Source organism: Mobula hypostoma, chromosome 5 (assembly GCF_963921235.1).
Source record: "Mobula hypostoma chromosome 5, sMobHyp1.1, whole genome shotgun sequence".
NCBI lineage: Eukaryota > Metazoa > Chordata > Chondrichthyes > Myliobatiformes > Myliobatidae > Mobula > Mobula hypostoma.
The window spans coordinates 114,786,715-114,810,606 of NC_086101.1; the positions used below are offsets into that span (position 1 = coordinate 114,786,715).

At 46.5% G+C, this 23,892-nt stretch overlaps 1 protein-coding gene across 3 annotated transcripts in view; it reads left to right on the plus strand.

Moving 5' to 3' along the window:
• Nucleotides 1-23,892, plus strand: part of LOC134346943 (phosphatidylinositol 4,5-bisphosphate 3-kinase catalytic subunit alpha isoform) — a 142,173-nt gene that overhangs the window by 70,220 nt on the left and 48,061 nt on the right. For all 3 annotated transcript variants that reach the window (XM_063048824.1, XM_063048826.1, XM_063048825.1), the window contains exons 5-8: nt 5,588-5,838; nt 7,571-7,816; nt 8,978-9,063; nt 14,764-14,869. In XM_063048824.1, the coding sequence (XP_062904894.1) occupies nt 5,588-5,838; nt 7,571-7,816; nt 8,978-9,063; nt 14,764-14,869 (689 nt within the window). The remainder of the gene's footprint in view (nt 1-5,587; nt 5,839-7,570; nt 7,817-8,977; nt 9,064-14,763; nt 14,870-23,892) is intronic.

The window sequence follows — 23,892 nt, forward strand, 5'->3', positions numbered from 1 at the left end:
GCTCAACCCATAAAGATTCTGCACCTTCCGATCCTATATCACCTCTTTCTAATGATTTAATATCATTTCTTACCAATAAAGCCACGCCTCCCCTTCTGCCTACCTTCCTATCCTTCCGATACACCGTGTATCCTTGGACATTCAGCTCCCAGAGACATGCATACTTTAGCCAGGTCTCAGTGATGGCCACAATATCATACCTGCCAATCTGTAGCTGTACAACAAGATCATCCACCTTATTCCTTATGCTGCGTGCATTTAAGTATAACACTTTAAGACCAGTATTTGATACTTTTTGATTTGATTTCACTGCAACTTTATTGCACTGCAACTCATCCCAATGGATACACATTTGCCCCATCACCTGCCTGTCTTTCCTGACATCTTTACTGCTCACTATCTAGATTTATTTCTGTTTTCTCCTTCCTCCGCTCTGTCATTCCAGTTCCCATCCCCCTGCCAAATTAGTTTAAACCCTCCCTAACAGCTCTATTAAACTTTCTCGCCAGGATATTGGTCCCCTTCGGGTTCAGGTGTAACCTGTCCTTTTTGAACAGGTCATACTTCCCCCAGAAGAGATCCCAACTATCCAAGAATCTGAAGCCCTGCCCCCTGCACCAGTCTCTCAGCCACGCATTCATCTGCCTGATCCGCCTACTCTTGCCCTCGCTAGCACGTGGCACAGGTAGCAATCCTGAGATTACTACCCTGGAGGTCCTGCTTCTCAGCTTCCTTCCTAACTCCTGGAAGTCTCTCTTCAGGACCTCCTCCTTTGTCCTATCTATGTCATTGGTGCCAACATGTACCAAGACAACTGGCTGCTCACCCTTCCCCCTTTAGAATATTCAGGACCCGATCCGAGACATCCCGTACCCTGGCACTTGGGAGGCAACACACCATGCGGGTATCTCTATCAGGCTCACAGAATCTCCTGTCTGTTCCCCTGACTATGGAATCCCCTACGACTACTGCATTTCTCTTCTCCCTCCTTCTCTCCTGCACAACACGCCAGGCTCAGTGCCAGAGACCCGGTCACCATGGGCGTCCCCCGTCAGGTCATCCCCCTCAACAGCACCCAGAACAAGATATTTGATGCTGAGGGGGACAGCCACAGGTGTGCTCTCCACTATCCGGGCATTTCCCTTCCCTCTCTTGACAGTGACCTAATTTTCTGACTCCTGTAGCCTGGGGATGACTACCTCCCTGTAGCTCCTGTCTATCACCTCTTCACTTTCCCTGATAAGCAGTGGGTCATCAAGCTGCAGCTCCAGATCCCTAACACGGTCTCTGAGGAGCTGCATCTCGGTGCACCTGGCGCAGATGTGGCCATCAGGGAGGTTGGAGGTCTCCCAGGATTCCCACATTTGACACCCTGAACAAAGCACTAACCCTGCAGGCATGCTATCTAATTCTACAGGAATGAAACAGGAAAAATAAGTCTACTCACCCACTTACCTCGCCAAACAGATGAACTTTTTAAACCGTTAGCTCGTACTGTTAGCTGTGAGAGCCCTGCTGTTTCTGTCTGTCCGGGCCAATTCGCGGGGGGGAGGGGGGAAGAAAAAAAGAGTTGGTGCTTCGCTCTCGCCTCTTCCCGTTTACCACCGAAGCCCGTGGAAGCCAAAGCCCTACACTCTGCTCCCACTCACTCCGCTGCCCACTGTATAGGGTGGTCTCCTTTTTTAAACTCTCCGCGCTGTCCTGTTGACGTCATGCGCCTGCGCAGTCTTGTCCTTCTTGCACTCGGAGTTTTTAAAAAACTGCCTTCCTTCAGAATTCAGCTCCCACGATGCTCTGTAGTCCCGATCCAAAAGACAGTCGTTGGTAGCAACCTTCCTTTTTGAACTCTCCGTGCTGTCCTGTTGACGTCACACGCCTGCGCAGTCTCGTCCTTCTTGCACTTGAAGAAGTTTTTTAAAAAACTGCCTTCCTTCAGAATTCAGCTCCCACGATGCTCTGTAGTCCTGATCCAAAATATCACCATACATTCTGTCTTTTTGCAATTGATAGACCCATTTTTGCACTTTCTTCAACAATTATATCAATTAAGTTTTGTAGTTCTTCCTCCGTACTTGCAATTAACACAGTGTCATCTGCATATCTGAAATTATTGATGTTTTCACCGCCAACTTTAATTCCCAAGATGTCTCTTATTTTTTGTAATATTGTTTCACTGTACACATTAAATAAATCAGGGGAGAAAACACACCCTTGTCTAACACCTCTCTTGATTTTCGTAAACTGACTCACTTCTCCATCTATTCTTACAGCAGCAGTTTGTTCCCAGTACAGATTTCTGATTAGGCGGAGGTCTTTCGAATCTAGATGTAGAGTTTCCTGTAACATTTCAAATAACTTATTGTGCTTCACTTTATCAAATGCTTTTGTGTAGTCGATAAAACAAACAAATCTTTTTGTACTTAAATAGCTCATTCTGATAGTATCCTTAACATCAATATTGCGTTTCTTGTACCTTTGTCTTTCACAAAACCACATTGTTCTTTGCCTGTTTCAGCTTGTATCTTACTTTTAGCTCTTGTCATCAAAATTCTTTGAAGTATCTTGGTGATATGACTCATTAAACTTATGGTACTATGTAATTCACATTCTATCGCTCCAGGTTTCTTAGGAAGAGTGATAAATACTGATTGTTTCATCTCTTCTGGTATTATTCCAGTCTCATAAATTTCATTGATTAAATCAGTAAGTTTTTCAATTCCATAATCTTCAAGGGCGATAATTTGTTCTATTAATAATTCATAAGGGCCTGCTGCCTTTCCTTTCTTCATCTTATTTATTGCGTTATGAACTTCAGATTTTAAAATACTTGGACTTTCAATGTTTTTCTTAATTTCTGGTTTTTCGTCTCTATCGTCTTCAAACAATTCCTGAATATACTCAGTCCATCTGTTCGTAATCTCATCTTTTTCCATGATAATGGTACTATCCTTTGCTTTCAAACATCCACCTGAAGAACAGAGGAGCTTTTTACCAGTGATATTCTTGATTTGTTGATGTAGCCTTTTTGGATCAGTAATAGGGATTCTTTCTATTTGCTCACATTCCTGGTTTAAGCATTCTTCTTTGGCTTTTTGACTAAGCTTTTAACTTTTTTATCTAAGGACTTTATAGGATTTGCTTTCTTCTGTCTCCTTTCTTCCATTAGATTTTTGATTTCATCTGTCATCCATTTATTCTTTGTGCTTTTTTCTTTTTTAGGAATCACTGACTTTGCTGCTTCTACCAAGGCATTCTTTAGAGAGTTAAATTTCATTTCTACATGATTGCTATCATCTTCAACAGATTCTGTTTCTAGACTTTGAGATCTATTCCTTACTTCAATTATAAATTTTTGTCTTAAGTTTTCTTCTTTAATTAGTTTCAAGTAGTCAGGTTTTTGCTTCTTTAGTTTTTTAAGTTGTACTTTTACATGACATACTACTGGGTTATGGTCACTATTACAGTCTGCACCTGGATATGTTTTGCATTGAGTCACTGAGTTTCTAAATCTTTGGTTTATAGTAATAAAGTCAGTTTGATTTCTAGTGTTATCACCTGGACTTTTCCAGACCCACAAGCGTCTTGGATAGTTTTTGAAGTAGGTATTCATAATGACCTGATTATTCATCTTGCACCATTCTACCCATTTCTCACCTTTTTCATTTCTTTCCCCTAGTCCAAATTTTCCTATAGTATTTCCATCAGCACCTTGACCTACTTTAGCATTTAGATCTCCCATAACAATAACAGTATCTTGAGATTTGCATCCGTTCTTTGCTTGTTCAAGCTCTTCATAGAATTTATCTATATCTTCATTTGTTTCATCTGTTGTTGGTGCATATACCTGTATAATTGCTAAATCAAATGGTTGTCCTCTGAATCTAACAAGGAGCACCTTTTCTGATATTGCCTAATGTCCTAAAACACTTTTTGCCATGTTTTCATCCATTAGAATTCCTACTCCATTAGTATGGGATATTCCACAAGAATAAACTAGTGTTTTATTTCTCATCTGACATGTTCCAGCACCTATCCAACGAACTTCGCTAATTCCCATGATGTTAATCTTTAGTCTTTCCATTTCATTTATCACATTGTCCAATCTTCCTGCTTGATATAGGGTTCTTACATTCCAAGTGGCAATAATTTTCTTTTGTGTGACTTGAATTTTATGAGCAGTAGCTTGATGACGGTTGGGGATCCCCTGCTGGCCAGAATCAACCCTACCGAGCGAAGCATCTTCAGAATTGTCTTGAAGATCCTCCTGACGCAGTTGTTATGTGATCCACTTTGTGAGTTTGACCATGGTTTTCTTAGCAAATAGCAACGGTGGTTTGCTATTGCCTACCGTTGGGCGAACTAAAGAAATCGCCATTTCTCTTCCCAAATGTTCATCCGCCTGTACTATAGCCATTGACATTTGAGGTCCTAGCTCATTCGCCTTCTCCGTCGTAAGTTCAGTTACTGAACCTGCCGGATCCGCCATTGGCCTTCGCTCGTATCCTGAGCAGGAACCCTTGCAGGTGCTACCGTTCCGGGTCAGAGCGGCCCTGGGAGCAATGAATGACTAAGGGGTAACTCCACTTTCCCCAAAGCTCTGAAAGTCTCCAGTCAGAGCCTCATCACCAGTTGCAGTTTAGAGTCATACCCAGGACTGTTATTAGGTATACCTGCTTGTTAATGTGTTAATTAGGAAGTACCTAATAAACTGGCCACTGAGTGTACACAAGATTAGCTTATATGTACAGGCTGATTGTACACAAAGTGATGCTAGCTGCAGGAGTGTTTCATTGTAGTGAGAAGGTGGCCTGTCTGTATCTCTCCAGGTCAGAATGTTTGTTGTCCTGCTCACTGTTCTTGGGGACCCTGATCAAGTGTTAACTGGGAGGGGATCCTGTCTGTTTACTTATTGAGATTTGGCATGGAGTAGGCCCCTCCAGCCCTTTGAGTCGTACAGCCCAGCAACCCACTGATTGAAAACAGCCGAGAGAAAATCTGCAGATGCCAGAAATCCGAGCAACACACACAAATTGCTGGAGGAACTCAGCAGGCCAGGCAGCATCTATGGTAAAGAGTACAGTCGACATTTTGGGCTGGAACATCAACTGTACTTTCTTCCATGGATGCTGCCTGACCTGCTAAGTTCCTCCAGCATTTTGTGTGTGTGGAACCCCTGATTTAACCCTAGCCTAATCACGGGATAATTTACAATGACCAATTAACTTGCCAACCAGTACGTCGTTAGACTGTGGGGGGAAACTGGAGCACCCGGAGGAAACCCACGCAGTCACAGTGTGAAAGTACAAACTCCTGACAGGCAGTGACGGGCATTGAACCCAGGTCACTGGTACCAGAAAGCATTGTGCTAACCACCATGGTGCCGGGCTTCCCTGGGGGTTCCTACACAAGGAGGTTGGGTCAGGTGTTGGCAACTTTGTCCTGCTCACTGTTTTCTGGGACACTGTTGGGGTGGGGGGGGCTAACTGTTTCTATCCAGGAGTATTGGGTCAGGAGTCTGAGAGATTGTCCGTCCTGCTCGCTGATTTCTGGGACCCTGATCGCTTGCCTTTGCCCCCACCCCCTCCAGGCCGCATAATCGTGACAATCTGGGTGATCATCTCGCCGACCAACGACAAGCAGAAGTACACGCTGAAGATCCCTCACGACTGCATGCCGGAGCAGGTGATCGCGGAGGCGATCCGCAAGAAGACGCGGAGCATGCACCTGTCGATGGACCAGCTGAAGCTGTGCGTGCTGGAGTACCAGGGCAAGTACATCCTGAAGGTGTGCGGCTGTGATGAGTACCTGCTGGAGAAGTACCCCATCAGCCAGTACAAGGTGAGGCGGCCCACCACCTGGGCAGGGCGGGGGCTGACAGTGAAGGGTGGCCACTGAAGAGGGAGGTGGGAGACGATCACCAGATTATTTCACCGCCTCTTCCCCTCCCACCCCCGTGATCCACTATTGGTGACTCGTAAGGATGAGCGGGGGGTAGGGTCTCCAGATCTGCCATTTCAGAGACCCTTGCCATTTCCCCCTGCACCACAGAGGGTGAGTGGGGGCTGAAGAGGAGATGGTCACCAGTTCTATTTCACTGCCCCCTCCCCCCCACCACCACCCGGCTCAGCCACTGGGGACTTTAAACAACGGGTGGGCCTGAACTGAGATAGAGGGACTCACTGGATCTGGTGTTACTTCAGTGCTCCCTGACCACCCCCCTCCCTGCTAATCCACCACAGGGTGGTCTTGCAAGGGTGGATTGGGGGCTTGTAGTCCTGTTGCCTATTGCACGTCCTTTAGGATGACAAGCATCCGCCCCTTTGACGTCAGGGCTGGTGATACCAGAGAGGTTGTGAGATTCCCATATCAGTGACCCGTGGGTCAGGGTCTTCGCTGGGCTAAATAAATAACCCTTGTTAGACTGAACTTGTGCATAGTCCATTATCTGTCCTCGCTATGACTGAATCTGTTACAAACGCTGGGACGTTCTAAGGACCGAGACCCTTCCTCTGTCCTGAAGAAGAATCTCGGCCCGAAACTTTTTTTTATCGATGCTGCCTGACCTGCTGAGTTCCTCCAGTGTTTTGTGTGTGTTGCTTTGGATTTCCAGCGTCAGCAGACTCTCTTGTGTTTGTGGCTCAAACATTGTAGATTCATACAGCACAGACGGCCTTTCTGCCCGTCTCATACATGTGTTGCCCAGCGAGCTAGTCCCATCTGCGTGCGTTTGGCCTGCACCCCTCCAAACCTCTCCTGTCCGTGCAGTTTAGGTGTCTTTTAAAAGTTGCTAATGTCGGGTGGCTGGATGGAGATACGTCTCTACCAAAGGAGGTGTAAGGAGTTCCTTCCCTCTGCTATCCTGCAGGTCACCCTTGGGCAGGGTGTAGCACCTTCTTAGCCTTTCCCGATCAAGGTCACATGGGAGCAGGTGGTGGATGGTCGTATGAGCAGCCGGTATATATCACAAGTCCTGGTTATGTGACCACTGACACCAGGCAGACAATCTCTGAAGAGTATTAGTCGTGGCTGGGGTCACCCATCTTGTAAAGACACCGCCCAGAAGAAGGCAATGGCAAACCAGTTCTGTAGAAAAATTTGCCAAGAACATTCATGGCCTTGGGTAGACCATGATCGCCCACATCATACGACAAGGCACATTATCTCAAGCAACGCACACAAAATGCTGGAGGAACTCAACAGGCCAGGCAGCATCTATGGAAAAGAGTAAACAGTCGATGTATCGGGCCAAGGCCCTCCTTCAACACTTACCTCACTACTCTATTCTTGCACTATTTAATACACGTTCTATTATTATGTATTGTATTCTGCGGCTGCAAAGAGAACAAATTTCACGACCTATGTCGGTGATATTAAACCTGATTCTGACTTGGTCAATGTCTGTTTTGAGGTGTTGCTTTCCCAAAGCCAAGTGTCACTCTCTCTCTGCCAGCTCTCCCCCTCCACCCTCACCCCCTACGTGCTTCTGGAATTTTCTGTGCCGACGTGGGATATCGCCGGCCGTTCCTGCTGCTAACACATCTGCTCCCTCTCTTTTATCCCGCCCCGCCAGTATATAAGGAGCTGCATTATGATTGGCCGGTTGCCACATCTCATGCTGATGTCGAAGGAGAGTCTTTACAGCCAGCTACCGGCCAACACCTTCGTGATGCCCTCGTACGCGCGTCGCATCTCCACCGCGGCCACGTACATGAACGGTGAGGTGCCCGCCAAGTCCCTGTGGTCCTTCAACAACCTGCTGAGGATCAAGATCCTCTGCGCTACCTACGTCAACGTCAACATCCGCGACATCGACAAGGTAACGGCCGTGGCTGCGGGAGAGCCTGGGGTAGCGGGGTGGGGGAGAGGTTCTCAGCGGGTCGGGCAGCGTCTGAAGAAGCGGATCAGGGAGCAGTCAGCGTTTTGGGTGGAGAGCCCGTCAGGCCCGAGGGGGTGGAGGGGAGGTTGCTGGTATAGTGGTTGGGGTGAGAACGGCGGGCTGGTAGGTGATGGGTGGATCAGGTGAGTAGGGATTTACTGGGGGGGGGAGTTTGTGGGAGAGGAGGCGACAGAGCAGAACCATAATAAAGAGGGGCAAGCGAGACACAGATGGAGGTCAAAGGTTCAGAAAACTGGCAGTGAGGAAGAAGTCGTTGTTCAACCTTAAGAAAAGGCGCTTCAGGCTCCTGTGCTGACGGCTGTGGGAGAGGAACTCTTTCAACCTCGCAGTGTGGATCTCCAGACTCTTGTACCTCCTGTCCGATGGCAGCATCGAGAAGGGGGCACGGCCCAGATAGTGGGGGCCCCCAACAGCGAAAGCCCCCCTCCTGAGACATCACCTCTTGTAGATGTCCTCGGTGGTGGGGAGAGCTGAACCCAGGGTGGAACTGGCCCAGTCCCACGGCTCTCTGCAGCCTCTGCCATTCCTCCGCACCGGAGTTCAAAGTCAAAGTCGAGTTTATTCTCATCTGCATGAGTCCATGTATGCACAGGTGCAGTGAGAAGTTTGCCCGCAGCAGCCTCGCAGGCTCATCGCATCAGATCAAAGTCAAAGTAAATGTATTATCGAAGTACCTGTTTGTTCTCATTGCTACCATCAGGGAGGAGGTACAGGAGCCTGAAGACACACTCTCAACAAATCGGGAACAGTTTCTTCCTCCCTGCCATCTGATTTCTGAATGGACATTGAACCCATGAACACCACCTCATTACTTTTTTTTAAGCACTACTTACTTAAGTTAACTTTAATATATATGCTTACTGTAATTCGCAGTTTTTATATTTCTGTAGTGGTTGAGGTGGGGAAGAGGGTGGAACTCATGGAAGGGGAGGGTGGGGTTGAGTGGGAGAGGGGTTGGGAACAAGGAGGAAGATGAGGGGTTGGTTAAAGCATTGGACAGGCGGCGGGGGGGGGGGTGCCCACCCAGGCCCCGGTTGGAATCTCTGCCAACCTGCACACTTTGTCTTGGTGCCTCCCCAGATCTACGTTCGGACAGGGATCTATCACGGAGGAGAGCCGCTGTGTGACAATGTCAACACCCAGAGAGTACCCTGCTCCAACCCAAGGTAAGCAGTCTCCAGCTCAGTGCCCGGACTATGTGGCCATTCGCTCCATTCTTCCTGTGCTGCCTGAGTGTCTCTGACTGCAGCAGTGAGAGATTGGCATATTGAAGTAATTAAATGACTGACTAAACTAATCTGCCCGCGTAGTGTCTGTGCCCCTCTGGTCCCTGCCCGCACAGTGTCTGCGCCCCTCTGGTACCTGCCATGCATTGTCCAGGTCCATCTGGTCTTTGGTCTCTGCATGTTCCTGTGACTATCTAAGGCTACGTCCACACTAGACCAGATAATTTTGAAAATGCCGGTTTTGCATAAAAACAATAGGCGTCCACAGCAGGTGTTTTTGAAAATACCTCCGTCCACATTAAAACGGGTATTTGGGCGAATCTCCTCCTACTGGGCATGCGCAGGACACATCTACAGAAAACAAGTGAAGAGGAAACGGTATACTTGGTGCGCGTTTGTCCAGTTACAGACTAGAAAAACTTAAAAGGAAATTGCCAAACGACGGACAGCTGTTGGCTCTCACGCAGGAGGACTTAAAACTGAAAACACAAATACTGGAGCGTATGGAGGCAACCGACAGGGAGTTCACGGAGAGTATGACCCAGCTGACAACGAACATTGAAAAACTGACTAACTCTGTTGCAGAGGGATTTGCAATGATGAGGGATATGATGGCTCCCCCCACCCCAGTACTTTTCACCACCACAATACCAGCCTCACAGCCACTACAATAGCTATACATACAGACATACAGACAGACCCCTGGGTGGCCCCACCAACATCTGCCCCACTCCCACAGAGGGGTCACCCTGGAAACACTTCCTACAGCCATCGTCTCTTCACCGATGAAAGGGACGACAGCTACAACTAAATGCAATAAGGCTTGTTACTGGGCAAAAGTGAAATTTGCTGTTACCTCATTTGTTTGCCTTTTGCCATGTCTTTGTGTATTATTTTGCTGTATTTAACATGTGCAATAAAACGAGTTACTGGGCAAAAGTGGTTTTATTTTTACCTGAGTCAAAGTGAAACTTACAATTTTCCTTTTTTGGCCTTAACATTTTCACCTCTATGCCAAATACAAGTTACTACTTAAAAATTACATTTTGGAGGTAGTGACAATTGCATGTATTGAATGTTTGCACAAGCTATACATTAATAAAGCACCTTGTTAAATGTATTTCCATACAATCTTACATTAGGCTGTTACACATCTATTGTCAGATATTGTCGTGGTGTTGGAGGTTGCGTTCAAGAAAACAATGAAGTTCCGCGCTGCCGCCAACATCTGTTCCAGCACGTCATGACAGCCGTTTTAAAAAGCTCCAGTTACCCTGTACACACTACACCACCCAACCGGCGCTTTCAGATTTACGCACTCTGGAGAGCGTTTTAGAAATGCTCCGTTTTCGGGGGAAGAAAACGCCGTTTCAGTGTGGACGGAGGGTCAAAACGAAGAGAAAAAGCTTCGGTTATGGATTTATCCTGTCTAGTGTGGACGTAGCCTAAGAGTCTTTTCAATGCCCCTGTTTCTAATGACTCGATCTCCACCATCCTTAGGATGGAGAGAATTCCAGTCTCTCGCTGCTGTCTGAGAGATTAAATTCAGACACATCATACCCTTAAATGCTAGGCCTCTCACCTCGGAACACGTCGCTTTGTGACTCCCCCACTCGTGAAAACATCTCAATGTATGCTCTAGCAGGTCCCCTGTCCATGAATAAGGTCACCCCTCATTCTTCTAAACTACAAGGAATGCAAACACAACCTGTCTATTGTCTTTAGATGGGACAACCCAGGAATTAGCCTCCCCATCCTTTCTCATGTTTCTTTTTGATTTCCCTCCCCCCCCCCCTCCCGGGTTGGGTCAGATGACACAAGACCTGGCATTGGCACAGTGGTTCCTTCTTGTGGGGGTGGGCCAACAAGATAGACTCGGGGCAAATACATCCCGAGGGTGCAGGAGGATTACTGAATGTCAGAGATTCAGAGGGTGAAGTCAATTGCAAAGGAAACATGGCAGCGCCTGTGTCCTCAGGAGTCTGCGGAGATTCAGCATGACATCTAAAACTTCGACAAACTTCAATAGATGTGTAGTGAAGAGTGCCTTGACTGGTCGTATCACGCCCTGGTATAGAAACACCAATGCCTTTGAATGGAATATCCTACAAAAGCTAGTGGATGTGTCCCAGTACATCACGGGTAAAACCCTCTCAACCATTGAGCACATCTACATGAAACACTGTTGTAGGAAAGTAGCATTCATCAGAAATCTCCACCATCCAGGACATGCTCTTTTCTCGCTGCTGCCATCAGGTAGAAGGTACAAGAGTCCCAGGATCCAAGAACCAGGGTTCAAGAACCCCTCAACCATCAGGCTCTTGAACAAAAGGGGATAACTACACTCACTCGTTCATCCATTGAGATGTTCCCAGACTAATGATCTCACTTTAAGGACTCTTTATCTCATTATCTCATGTTCTTGTTATTTACTGCTATTTATTTATATTTGCATTTGCACAGTTTGCTGTCTTTTGCACTCTGGTTGATCTTTCACTGATACTGTTACAGTTACTATTCTACAGATTTGCTGAGTATGCCCACAGGAAAATGAATCTCAGGGTTGTGTGTGGTGACATATGTGTACTTTGATAATAAAATCAACTTTGAAGTTTGAACTTTGAAAACATGGCCACAAATTCAGGGAAAGGAGAAAAGTCATCCGGGATGCTGAGCGGTGCTATCCTTATGAAAGAGTTCTGCTGCAAACACTGGCTAAGTGACAAAGAGTGCTTTCAACATTCCTCTTACAGAGTGCACAGACCTCTATTAAGTCATCAAATGGGCAGCTCAGATATTTATCCCCAGCTTTCACTCTTCCTTGCCTCCTCTCCCCTCCCCGCCCACAATCATCAAGGAGCAAGCATCTACTTTATTCACCTTATACATTTACATGTACCATGGATTCTGGTTAATTGGAGCACACTGGGACCAGTGCATTTTGGCCCAGTGAAGTGGCTGGCCCAGTTAGCCAAAGCTTCATGGAAGTACTTGAAAACTTCTTTTTAACTGAGAAATAAATTATGTATTTAAATGAAACAGAACACACTACCAATACTACTACAGTGCTATAAATCTGTGTGTTACTGCCTAATAGTTATTGACTGGAGAATTCTGGTCAAGATGGTGTCTACAAAGACTATAGTCCTAACTTATTCAATCTCCTTCGGTCATCATCTTCTGGGTAGATCATGAGACCACAGGTTTCACTTTTACGTCTTTTCTGTTTGTTTTTCATCTTGAATGTGATTCTGGAGCTATTGGAACCTGTGATTTGCAGTTTGGAGACATTTTGGTGTTTCAGCACTCTGCAGTCTCTGGGAGACAGAGGCAGCGTGTGGGAACCTCATGGCAAGCAAGCTGCAGGGCACGAGCCAGTGTTTAGCTCCATTTCACTGATTAAAATGAAGGAATTGAAACATAAAGCAGACAGCCGGCATTAGCCTTTTTGATCGCTGGAGGTTCGCTCTGCTATGGAGAGTTGATCGCTGGGGGATCGCTCTGCCACTGGAGAGGGGAGACTTGTCTTTTGATCGCTGGGGGATCGCTCTGCTACAGAGAGGGGAGACTTGTCTTTTGATCGCTCTACTACAGAGAGGGGAGGTTGCCTTTTGATCGCTGGGGGATCGCTCTGCTACAGAGAGGGAAAGGTCCAGAGAATGTTACCTGGGTTTTCTGCATTTTGGATATGGACTTGGACTATAGAATTTTTTCAGTTTTATAGTTTTTTATATTTTGTGTTTTTTGGCCAATCTTTCTCATGTTTTTGTGTGCAGGAGAGGGGGACTTGGGGGTGAATGTGCCTGTTCTGTTTTTGTTTGTTTTTTTTGTGCGGAGAGGAGGGATTTGGGGCTGGTGAGCGTGCTGCTGTTCTTTTTTTTCTTGGTTTCATGGCTATCTGGTGAAGAAGGATTTCAGAGTTGTACCCTTTGATAATAAATGAACCTTTGAATACATCCGGTGTATGCTGTTGTGTTCTTTTGATTGACAGCTCATGCAAAGTCAAAGTAAATGTTACTATCAAAGTGCATATCTGTCACCTATACAACCCTGAGAGTCATTTTTGTGTGCATACTCAATAAATCTATAGAATAGTAACCATAACAGAATCACTGAAATAATGCACTGCCTTCATACAATCCTTTCAAATCTTAATTTTCATTGTAACATTCAAGATGTTTGTTGATACCTTCAAGTTCTTCGTAGTTCCTAACTTGTTGAAGTAGTGAAATCATCTCATTTTCAATCTCAACTGTTTCTGGCATCTCCAAGCCTGAATCCTTGAAACTGCAGTGAGCAAAACAGTTCTGAATTGTTTTTCTGCTTATTTCTCGCCAACTATCAGTAACAAAATTCACTGCTTTTTGAACATAAGCCCACGTGACTGATGCTATTTAAAACCCATTCATTCTAAGTGTGGTGTAGTGTCTATAACGGCCACATCAGTACACACCACTGACACTATTTAGAAACTGTTCGGCAACAATCTCCTTTCCCGGTTAAGCAGCTCAGTGTCCCAAATAAATTAAGGGAATCCTGGCTATTTGCTCGGTTAGTTTTGTTCTTTGAGAGTTGACCCAAATTAGCGGCTGCCCGGGTTAACCGATGGGTCAATTAACCAGAATCCACCATATAAGGAATTTATTGTGCTGTGTCGGTTCGATATGTACCAATAAAACAGTTATAATAATAAAGAATTATATAAAATATAAATACTTCAGAGGTTAAAGTACAGGTATAGAATAAAACGTGCACAAATACATAAGTACCAGCACGAATTTACAATGTAAACAGCATTATAAACAGTGGTTTGAAGTGTTTACAGTGCAGTGACTGAGGTAATAGATAGAGGGGGTGAAGAGGGCTAGCTAGAATAGTTGATCAGATTAACTGCCTGGGGGAAGAAAGTTTTAAGATGGCGTGAAGTTTTTGTTTTAATAGTGCTTTCCAGAAGGGAGCTTATGGAAAGGCAGCTTGCCGGGTGGGTAGTGCCCTGCCTGTTTCCTTGTCTTGGGCACGCAAGTCCCACAGTAATGGTAGACTGCAGTCAATGACCTTTAGATTAGATTATCAGATTATGAGGACACGCAGTCCTCTTTTATTGTCATTTAGTAATGCATGCATTAAGAAATGATGCAATGTTCCTCCGGTGTGATATCACAGAAACACAAGACAGACCAAGACTGAAAAATTGACAGAAACCACCTAATTATAACATATAGTTACAACAGTGCAACAATACCATAACTTGATGAAGAACAGGCCATGGCCACGGTAAAAAAAAAAGTTCAAAGTCTCTCGAAAGTCCCACATCTCAGGCAGATGGGAGAAGGAAGAAAACTCTCCCTGCCATGCTTTACTGCTGACCTGACAGCTCACTGTCGTTTTTGTACACTGTGAGAGGATGCTTCACCAAACCATACAGTAATGGTTGATGTGAGGATGCTCTCTGTGATGGCAGTGTAGAATTTCACCAGTATGTTCTGAGGAAGAATCCTGCCAATTGTCACAAGAAGTATATCCTCTGCTGAGCCTTGTGTTCACGAAGGAGAGCTGGCTCTCCCGCATGCCCACTTTTGTTGCTTTGCCTTGAATTCTGGACCTGCTGTTGAATGCTTGCTTTTGCTGTTGTCTTTGCAGGTGGAACGAGTGGCTTTCCTACGACATCTACCTCATCGACATCCCGCGAGCTGCTCGACTCTGCCTGTCCATCTGCTCCGTCAAGGGGAGGAAGGGCGCCAAAGAGGTGGGAGTTTATAGTGCTAGGCTTTGGGTGGGGACGCTTCTGAGGCTGAGCACGTTTGATGAGCTTGATAAAGCCCAAGTCCAGAACCAGGTTCTTTATTCTACACCAACATCAGCCAGAATCCATGATATAAGGAATTTATTGTGGTGTGTTGGTTCGAATTGCAACTTTGAGTTAATTCAGCTATGGCACATTATGTTTGTAAGAAAAAGTGCATTTATAGAAAGTTGTGTGCTACAGAAAAGTTGTCTTCAATGCTGATTTAGAGTCATAGAAAAGTACAGCACCAAAACAGGCCCTTCGGCCCATCTAGTCCATTCCAAAGCATTTAAACTCCCCATCCCATGGACCTGCACTGGGACCATAACCCTCCATACCCCTCTCATCCATATACCTATCCAAACTTCTCCTAAACATGGAAATTGAGTTCGCATGCACCACTTGCACTGGCAGCTCGCTCCACACTCTCGTGACTCTCTGACTGAAGATGTTTCTCCTCATAAACTTTTCACCTTTCACCCCTAACCCATGATCTTTAGTTGTAGTCCCACCCAACCTCAGTGGAAAAGGCCTGTTTGCATTTATCCCGTCTATATCCCTCATAGTTTTGTATACCCCAATCAAATCTTCTCTCAATCTTCTACTTTCCAAGGAATATAGTCCTAACCTATTCGATCTTTCCAATGACTTAAGCTATCCAGACCCGGCAACCTCCTTGTAACTTTTCTCTGTACCCTTTCAACCTTATGTACATAAGCAGAAAAACAGGTCTTGCTGATTGCCCTGTATCCGGTGCAGAGAGCATTGTCTAATCAATCGCATTACAGCAGAATTACTGACACAATGAAGGAAGCCCTGAACACTGCCAGAGATGAAGGACCTTCACTGCTGCCCAAAACGTTGGCGGATTGATGGGCAGTTTAAAAAAAAACACCTGCACACTAATCCTACACTCATCCCACGTTCCCGTCAACTCCCACCCCCTCCAGGTTCTGCCCCTCACCCAATCACACTGGGGGGACAATTTACCACGGCTGATTAATCCACAGACAATTGCACTTTTCAATGGTTCACTAGCTCGATTTAATGTCAGAGAATTTATACAGTATACAGCCTGAAATTCTTACTCTTCACAGACATCCATGAAACAGAGAAAAGAAAACCCAGAGAGTGAATGACAGACAATCATTAGAACCCCCAAAGCCTCCTCCTCCTCCCATACACAACCTGCAAAAAAGCGTCAACCCTCCCACTCCCACTCCCCTGACTTGTTCTGGCAAAAAGCATCAGCTCCCCCCACCTCCCCAGCACCCACCATGCAAGCGATAGGAAAGCCCCCAGAGACCATGATCTGTAGACAATCGAAAACCACTGTCCATCCCAACACAAGACATCTCAGGCCCTCTCTCTCACTAACGAGGGGGAGAGCGAGAGAGAGATCACTCCTGCCACAGCGAGAAGGGAGATCAACAATTATTTTAAAACTTACTGAAACATGGTGCAGAATAGGTCCTTTTGGCACTTTGAGCTATGTCACCCAGCAAACCCCCAATTTAACCCTAGCCTAATCACAGGACAGTTCACAGTGACCAATTAACCCACCCACTGGTACGTCTTTGGACTATGGGAAGAAATCACCCTGAAGAAACTGATGCGGTCACGGGGAGAACGTACAAACTCCTTATAGGCAGTGGTCCCTTCCACCTTCCTTATGTTTCTGTACCCTTGCAACAGCCGTAAATTGATCTACCCTCACAGCTTTGAAACTGGAGCAGCCACAGAGTTACTGGGAAACTCCACACAGACACCAGTGCAGCTTGGAATTGAACCCAGGTCTCTGGAACGGTGAGGCAGTGCCAACCTTTTCAAATCCGTGCTTGAATCCCCATACCCGTGGCTCTTCAATAGAGCATTGTGACATTAAAAGATTTATTGACTGTAAGCAGTAAGGAGCTATTTTGTTTGACAGAGTACAGTAACAGAGGATGTAGATAGAAGCTAACTGGCAGAAAATTTTTATTTTATGATTGAGATACGGCGAGGAACAGGCCCTCCGACCCTTCAAGTTGCTCCACCCAGTGTCCCCCGATGTAACCCCAGCTTAATCACGGGACAATTTACAGTGACCAATGAGTACGTCTTGGGAGGAAACTGGAGCACCCGGAGGAAATCCATGCGGTCACGGGGAGAACGTACAAACTGCTTTCAGACAGTGTCAGGAATTGAACTCGAGTCGCCTGTACTGTAAAGCGTTGTGCTAACAACTTTTGGGCTGACGTTGAAATTAGAGGGAGGATTGAGATTGCTAAATGCATGTTCGAGCGTTTCAGCAAGATACTAAAGAATAACGATTTTTATGGTTACGAAACTCAGTGTTGTTGATGCTATGTTCATTCCACACTAACATAAGGAAGCGAACGTTGGACAATATCAAAGCAAAATGAAGGAAGACTCAAAGCTGCAGAAATGTGGTTTTTGAAAGGAAGGATGAAAATATCGTGGAAGGACAGAGTAACAAATGAGAAAGTGTTGCGAGAAGCCAGAATAAGAGAGCTGATATCTTCAATCAGGAAACGGCAGCTGGAATTTCTGGGACGGAACTGAGGAAAGAGAAGCTCGAACATCTTGCAGTAATGGGAAAAACTGATGGAAAAGTTGTGGTTGACAGCGCGTGATATTAACCAGTTACATCAAGGGATAGACGGGTAAAAGTTTTCAAGAGCTTATTAGAACTTCTCAGATTAAAGACAGATGGAAGATCATGATCGACACAGCACATAAAATTAATGATTATGATGAATAATTATTCTATCTTCAATAGTTAGGCATCCTGTGTAGTAGTGTTGTAATGTCTCCCATAGGGGTCTTGAGAGAGACCCCTTAGGAAAGAGGTGAAGATGTTGGAGAAACATAATACACTATAACACATAGGAGCAGAATTAGGCCATTTGGCCCATCGAGTCAGTTCCGCAAGAATCGTTCTTTTTCTTTTCCAAAGCTAGAGGAGTTGTGGAACATTCACTTCACTCGATGAGTAGTGAGGACCGTCCCCTCACCTGCCAGTAGAGAGGGTGGAGGGACAAGCCTCCTGCATTGAACACAAACCTGAATGAGCACAAAGGCTGGTAACTCGCCTTACAGACCAAAGATTTCGTCAAGTAATCCCAAAAGTTTGGTCGAGTAATGGGTTCCTTTCCTTCCTCCCAACCTGTGGTGCCCCATTCTTCTTCTCTGCCCCCCTATCCCTCTCTACCTGTCCCTGCTCCTGTCTCTCTCTCTCCCCAATTACTGCCGCTCCCACAATTTGCCTGTTGCCTTCTACCTCTCTCCCTCCCTCCCTGTTTCTCTACCTTCTACCTCTCTCCCTCCCTCCCTGTTTCTCTATCTCACTCCTTCCCTGCCTCTTTCCCCCTCCCTGTCCCTCTCTCTCCTTCTAAGTATCAGATTATTTTCTATAAAAGTGTGGGTAACAGTTTAGAAAAACCATGAAATCATCAATATTTGGTGTGACCACCCTTTGCTTTAAAGCTGCATCAGTTCTCTTAGGTACACTGTTGTGCAGTTTTATGAGAAAATCGGCAGGTAGGTTGTTCCAAGCACCTTGGAGAACTTGCCACAGTTCTTCTGTGGACTGTGGCTGTCTCGCTCGCTTCTGTGTCTCCAGGTAATCCCAGACAGTCTCTGTGATGCTGAGATCAGGGCTCTGTGGAGACCCCACCATCTGAAACCACATGAAATGTCTGGTATGCCTGAGACATTTGCACAGTACTGTACATCGAGGGAGAATGGGGGAAACCAGTAACAAAGTACAGAATAAAGTCTTACAGTTAGCAGGCAGACAACAAGGTGCAAGACCATAACGAGTTTAGACTGTGAAGTCAAGAGTTATTGTACGATAAGGTCTATTTAATAATCTTCTAACTAGTACAGAGGCTGTCCTTGAGCCTGGTGGTATGTCCTTTGTATTTTCTGCCTGTGGGGAGAAGCTAAAATGATGGGGTGGGAGGGGTCTTTGATTTTGCTGATTACCGAGGCAGCGGGGAGCATGGACGGAGTCCGTAGAGGCGTGATATGCTGAACCGTGTCCACGACTCGCTGCTGTTTCTTGCGGTCACGGGGAGAGCAGGTGATGCACCTGGGTGGGATGCGTTCTGTGGTGCACCTGCAGGAACTGTGGATCAGCCAGCACCCTGGAGACCATCTGCCCGGACTATAGCAAAAGTTGCATTTTACACATCTACGCTTGCCATTTTCTTTCATTACTGGAAAAGGCCCGTAATGATATTCCTTTCCCATGGCAACGATTGAATACTGCTACATTTCGATATTTCCAAACCTCTGCTTCTAATGTCCAGCTCTTGTCAAGGTCCTGTGCTGGCTGTTCTAAACTGGTTAAGCCACACTTCCGAAAGTTTCCCTCTGCTTCCTGCTCCCACCCGCCTGACTTCACCTATCACCTTCTAGCTTGTCCTCCTTCCCCTTCCCTCACCACCTATCTATTCCGGTGTCTTCCCCCTTCCTTTCCAGTCCTGATTTTTTTTTTTAAATTATTTTATTGAGATATTTATTTTATTTTATGCATAATAGGCCTCTCTAGCCCTTCAGTCTACACTACCCAGCAATCCCCTGATTTAATGCTAGCCCAATCATGGGACAATTTACAATAACCAATTAACCTACCAAACAGTGCGTCTTTTTTTAGATAGATAGATAGATATACTTTATTAATCCCGAGGGAAATTTGGTTTCGTTACAGCCGCACCAACTGAGAATAGAGCATAAATATAGCAATACAAAAACCCCCAACAATCAAACACCAAAATGCAAACTATGCCAGGTGGAAAATAAGTCCAGGATGAGTCTATTGGCTCAGGGTGTCTGACCCTCCATGGGCACAGGCAGGAACGACCTTCCGTGCCGCCAAGTGTTGTATCACGGTGGAACGTGGCTGAAGTCCAACAGTAAAAAGTTCAATATCCAGTCTGCGATCCTCGATCACGTTCCTTGATCGTAATATGCCCCAGATTGCACCATCTGTTGTTAACCAGAACAGTAAGCACCCAACTCCTTTACGCTTACCGCTCTCAGTGCACTTCCGGTCAGCCGGAACGGTATTACCCACCGAACTCCTCTTCTTCAAAAGTCTCTGTTGTCTCGACCCGGTCCTCTTCCCTTGGCCCTTCCTTTTGGACTGTGGGAGGAAACCAGAGCACCCAGAGGAAACCCACACTGTCACGGGGAGAACGTACAAACTCCCTACAGGCAGCTACAGGAATTGAACCCAGGTCGCTGGTACTGTGAAGTGTTGTGCTAACCACTACACTACCGTGCCACCCTGATGCAGGATCTTAGCCCGAAATGTCGACGGTTTATTCATTTCCATGGATGCTGCCTGACCTGCTGAGCTCCTCCAGCACCTTGTGCGTGTCGCTCTGGGTTTCCAGCATCCACAGACTTCCTTGTGTTATGAGAATGAGGAATATATTACAGTTCTGAAGAAAGTGCAGTGCAGGCAGACAAATAAACTTCGAGAGCACGACCAAGTCAACTGGGAGCGGATACAAAAGGTCTGCTCAGCAGTCTGGTCACAACTGGATAGAAGATGTTCTTGAGCCCAGAGGTACATGTCCTCAGTCTTTCAAGTCAAGTCTATTATCATTTAACTACATACATGTGTACCGTCAAAGGAGACAAAGTTTCTGCGGACCAGGGTGTAAAGCACAGTAGTACACATAACACACAATAACTTAAGGATAAAGATAAAGTCTACAGATAAAATACACATAAAGTGAAGTCCATAAATTAAATATTGTAGGGTACAGTACAAATTATCTGGTGACACTTCCAATGTGATGTGGCAGGGAGTTCAGAAGCCTAATGTCCTGAGGGAAGAAACTGTTTCCCATCCTGACTGTTCTTGTTTTTATGCATCGGAGTCTCCTGCCTGATGGTAGAAAGTCAAAGAGGATGCTGGATGGATGAGTGGGATCCTTGACAATAGTAAGGGCCCTGCGTATACAGCGCTCCTGATAAATGTTCCCGATGGATGGTAGGGAGACCCCTATGATCCTCCCAGCTGTTCTCACAGCCCTTTGTAGGGACTTCCGGTCCGATGCTCTGCTGCTCCCATAGCAGGTGGAAAGGAAGGGGGAAGATGCCAGAATAAATAGGTGGTGAGGGAGGGGAAGGAGGCTAGCTAGAAGGTGACAGGTGAAGCCAGGTGGGTGGGAAAGGTAAAGGGCTGGAGAGGGAGGAATCTGATAGGAGAGGAGAATGGATCATAGGAGAAAGAGGAGGAGGAGGGAACCCATGGGGAAATGATAGGCAGCTGAGAAGAGGTAAGAGGCCGGAGTGGGGAATAGAAGAACCAGGGAAGGAGGGAAGGAATTTCTTTTGACTGGAAGGAGAAATCGATGTTCATGCCATCAGGTTGGAGGCTTCCCAGATGGAATACAAGGTGGTGTTCCTCCGGATTTTAAATGTTTGACTACCAGCAAGTTCTGCTTGTAGCGGATGGAGTGGAAGATTCTGAGTCCTGCTTTTCCTTGTACTGCTTCAACATACTTGTGGAATGAATGCAAATGAAAGCTTTTCACCATACACCAGTACATGTGTGTGACGGGGTTCTGAATTACCTCTATAAACTATGCTTTTGAAAAGAGAGAGGGAGAGTTGTGCAACACAGACACCCTGTTATTAAGAGAGGGAGAGAGAGAGGGGCGAAGACTGCTTTGAGATGGTATTGTGGTTTCTCTGCAGCGTGTTTACACTTTTGCAAGGACACTGCCAGCTTCTGTGTTCCTACAGAGAGAGAAGGGAGGAGCTGCTTGATGGACAGCTGGTGTTCAGCACGGTGAGAAAAATAGAAGGTCAGTTGTTAGACCTACAGGCACATGGTTTTGGACACTGAATGAGCTTTGTTGTGCCCACAGAAAAGTGGGTTTTTGGAGGATCAGTCAGGCGGATTGAGCAGTGGCTGTCGCAGTGTGAAAAGGGTGTGAATGGTGGGGAGTTATTTGTGTGTCCAACTCTCGCCTGGGTTGATAATACCACCACAGAATAGTAATCCCCTTTGTTGTGGTCACAGTCGGTGACTTCTAAAGGATTTCGGAGGACAACGGGAAGATCGACGGCGAAGGCTCACCTGAAGACTCAAACCTTTCTCTTCATCACTGCTCGACTCAATACCACGAACTGAACTGAACTTTACTCATCATCGTAGGACTATCTATTTACCCCTAGACTTGAAGAAGTTTGGTTTTCATATATTTCCACACTTATACATATCTAATCATTGCTAACCTGTTTTGTATATCTGCATTTATGTTTCTGTATTGCGTAGTTACTAATAAATACCATTAGTTAATAGCAATACTGGACTCCAAAGTGTTTTCCATTTCTGCCGGATCTTTAACCTGTCACGGGGTACGTGACAATGTGACAATAATAATCAACTGATTACCAACAGTTTCTGAACTTCAGCATGGTCTCACCCCCCTTCCTTAATGCTGTGCACACGGTCCTCAAAATTCCAGGGGTTAGAGGCACAGCAGGGTGGAGGGGTGGGGATACATCGCTCCTTCCATCCGCTAGCCTGCTGGTCACCCTAGGGCAAGGTTTAGCACCTGTTTATCCTCCCCCCGGTCGGGTCACGTGAAACCATGGGAGCAGGTGGGGCAGATCACAAGTCCTGGTTACGTGACCACTGACACCAGGCAGACAATCTCTGAAGAGTATTGATAATGTCTGGGGTCACCCGGCTTGTAGAGACACTGCCCAGAACAAGGCGATGGCAAACCACCTCTGTAGGAAAATTTGCCAGAACAGTTACGGTGACCATGATCGCCCACGTCACATGACACGGCTCATAATGATGACGAGAGGCAGAGACTTCCTGTGGACAACAGAACAAGCGGATGCCATGGTAACCGCTGGTATTGTCACCAAGGATGATGTACAGAGATTGACTCTCAGGGTAGAACATCTTCTGTGTAAGCCTTGGCTTGTATGTCAGCACTGCGTGCCCCAGCGCCAGCAGCGTTCTCAGCCCACTCTCTGGATCCTGGTTCTTGCCACAGAGGGTTTGTGGCACAGTGGGCAGAGTCGCATGCTGCCTCACCAGGCCAGAGAAACAGTTTCAAATCCTGCCCTCTGCCGTTGCTCTGCGTGTCTGTGTGTGAGAGGAGTCCGCACATTCTCCCTGTGACCGTGTGGGTTACCTCCCGGGCGCTCCATCTCTCCCACATCACAGCAATATGTGGGGTCAGTGGATTAATTGGTCCGTTGCCCTGCCCCATGTGTGGGTGAGTTCGAACTTAGAAGAGTACAGCACAGGAACAGGCCATTCGGCCCACAATGTTGTGCTGTGCCAGCTAGAAAGCAAATCAAAAACACCCTCCTACCCACACCATGTCCATATCCCTCCATCTTCCTTACATCCATGTGCCTGTCCAAACGTCTCTTAAAAGCCTCTAATGTAAACCTACTCTAAAGAACAATATAATCCTTTGTAACACACGCTAAACAACGGAGAAACTCAGCAAGTCAGGCAGCATCCATAAACAGTCAACTTTTTGGGCCAAGACTCTTTGTCAGGACTGGAGAGGAAGGGGGAAGAAGCCAGCATAAGGAGGTGGTGGAGGTGGGGAAGGTGCACAAGCTGGCAGGTGATAGGTGAAGCCAGGTGAGGGGGAAGGTGGGTGGGTCGGGGAGGGACGGTGAAGCTGGTAGGTGATGGGTGAAGCCAGGTGAGGGGGAAGGTGAGTGGTTCGGGGAGGGACGGTGAAGTTGGCAGGTGATAGATGAAGCCAGGTAAGGGGGGAAGGTGAGTGGTTCGGGGAGGGACGGTGAAGCTGGCAGGTGATGGGTGAAGCCAGGTGAGGGGGAAGGTGGGTGGGTCGGGGAGGGACGGTGAAGCTGGTAGGTGATGGGTGAAGCCAGGTGAGGGGGAAGGTGAGTGGGTCGGGGAGGGACGGTGAAGCTGGTAGGTGATGGGTGAAGCCAGGTAAGGGGGGAAGGTGAGA